This window comes from Brachyhypopomus gauderio, chromosome 18 (genome assembly GCF_052324685.1).
Source record: "Brachyhypopomus gauderio isolate BG-103 chromosome 18, BGAUD_0.2, whole genome shotgun sequence".
Taxonomy (NCBI): Eukaryota; Metazoa; Chordata; class Actinopteri; order Gymnotiformes; family Hypopomidae; genus Brachyhypopomus; species Brachyhypopomus gauderio.
Window position 1 is genome coordinate 6,383,673 of NC_135228.1, and position 671 is coordinate 6,384,343.

Genomic DNA, 671 nt, shown 5'->3' on the forward strand with positions numbered 1-671 from the left:
GAGTGAGCTGTCTCTATCTGTGCATTTGCAGGTTATGTTATGTAATATTTTTTGTGTTAGTGTTTTATAATTTTGTATCTCTGTTTATAGGGCCCCTACATCTCAATAGGACCATTCAATACATTCAAATTAAAATAAACAGTATGCCCTTAAAGGCATATTTTCACACACAAACACACACACACACACACACGCACGCATACACACACGCATACAACACACACACACACACACACACACACACACACATACTGCAGCTCTCTGCTTGAGTTCGCAAAAATTTCTAAAAACAAAAGCTTAAAAAAAAACAAACAACCCCCCCCCCCCCCCCCCCAATAAAATAAATAAATAAAATATACCACACACATACACACAAATCTTGACCAATCGGAAAGCAGGTCAGATGTCACCTTGGCCCCCGGGGCGGGGCGATCACCTGCACGTGCCCGTGTGCACGTGCAGGATCCCGCGTGCGTGCATGTGCAGGAAGTTGAAGATCTCGTGCGGCATGGCGTGGAAGCCCGGGCGGGGCTTGACGTTGTCGTAGTAATGGTGCGTGACGAAGATGCCGGCCGGGTTCATGGGGAAGGCCCAGAAGCCGTAGAGGTGGACCTCGTCGCACAGCTCCAGCGCGGCCGTGGCCAGCATGAGGCCGCTGCTCAGGCGCTTGG

At 49.6% G+C, this 671-nt stretch overlaps 1 protein-coding gene across 9 annotated transcripts in view; it reads right to left on the reverse strand.

Moving 5' to 3' along the window:
• Positions 1-336: 336 nt before the first annotated feature.
• The window catches only part of st8sia5 (ST8 alpha-N-acetyl-neuraminide alpha-2,8-sialyltransferase 5), a 16,646-nt gene continuing 16,311 nt past the window's right edge, over positions 337-671 (reverse strand). For all 9 annotated transcript variants that reach the window (XM_076980855.1, XM_076980856.1, XM_076980861.1 and 6 more), the window contains one exon: positions 337-671. This exon is cut by the window's right edge and continues 224 nt beyond it. In XM_076980855.1, coding sequence (XP_076836970.1) covers positions 433-671 — 239 coding nt within the window. In that variant the 3' untranslated portion in view covers positions 337-432.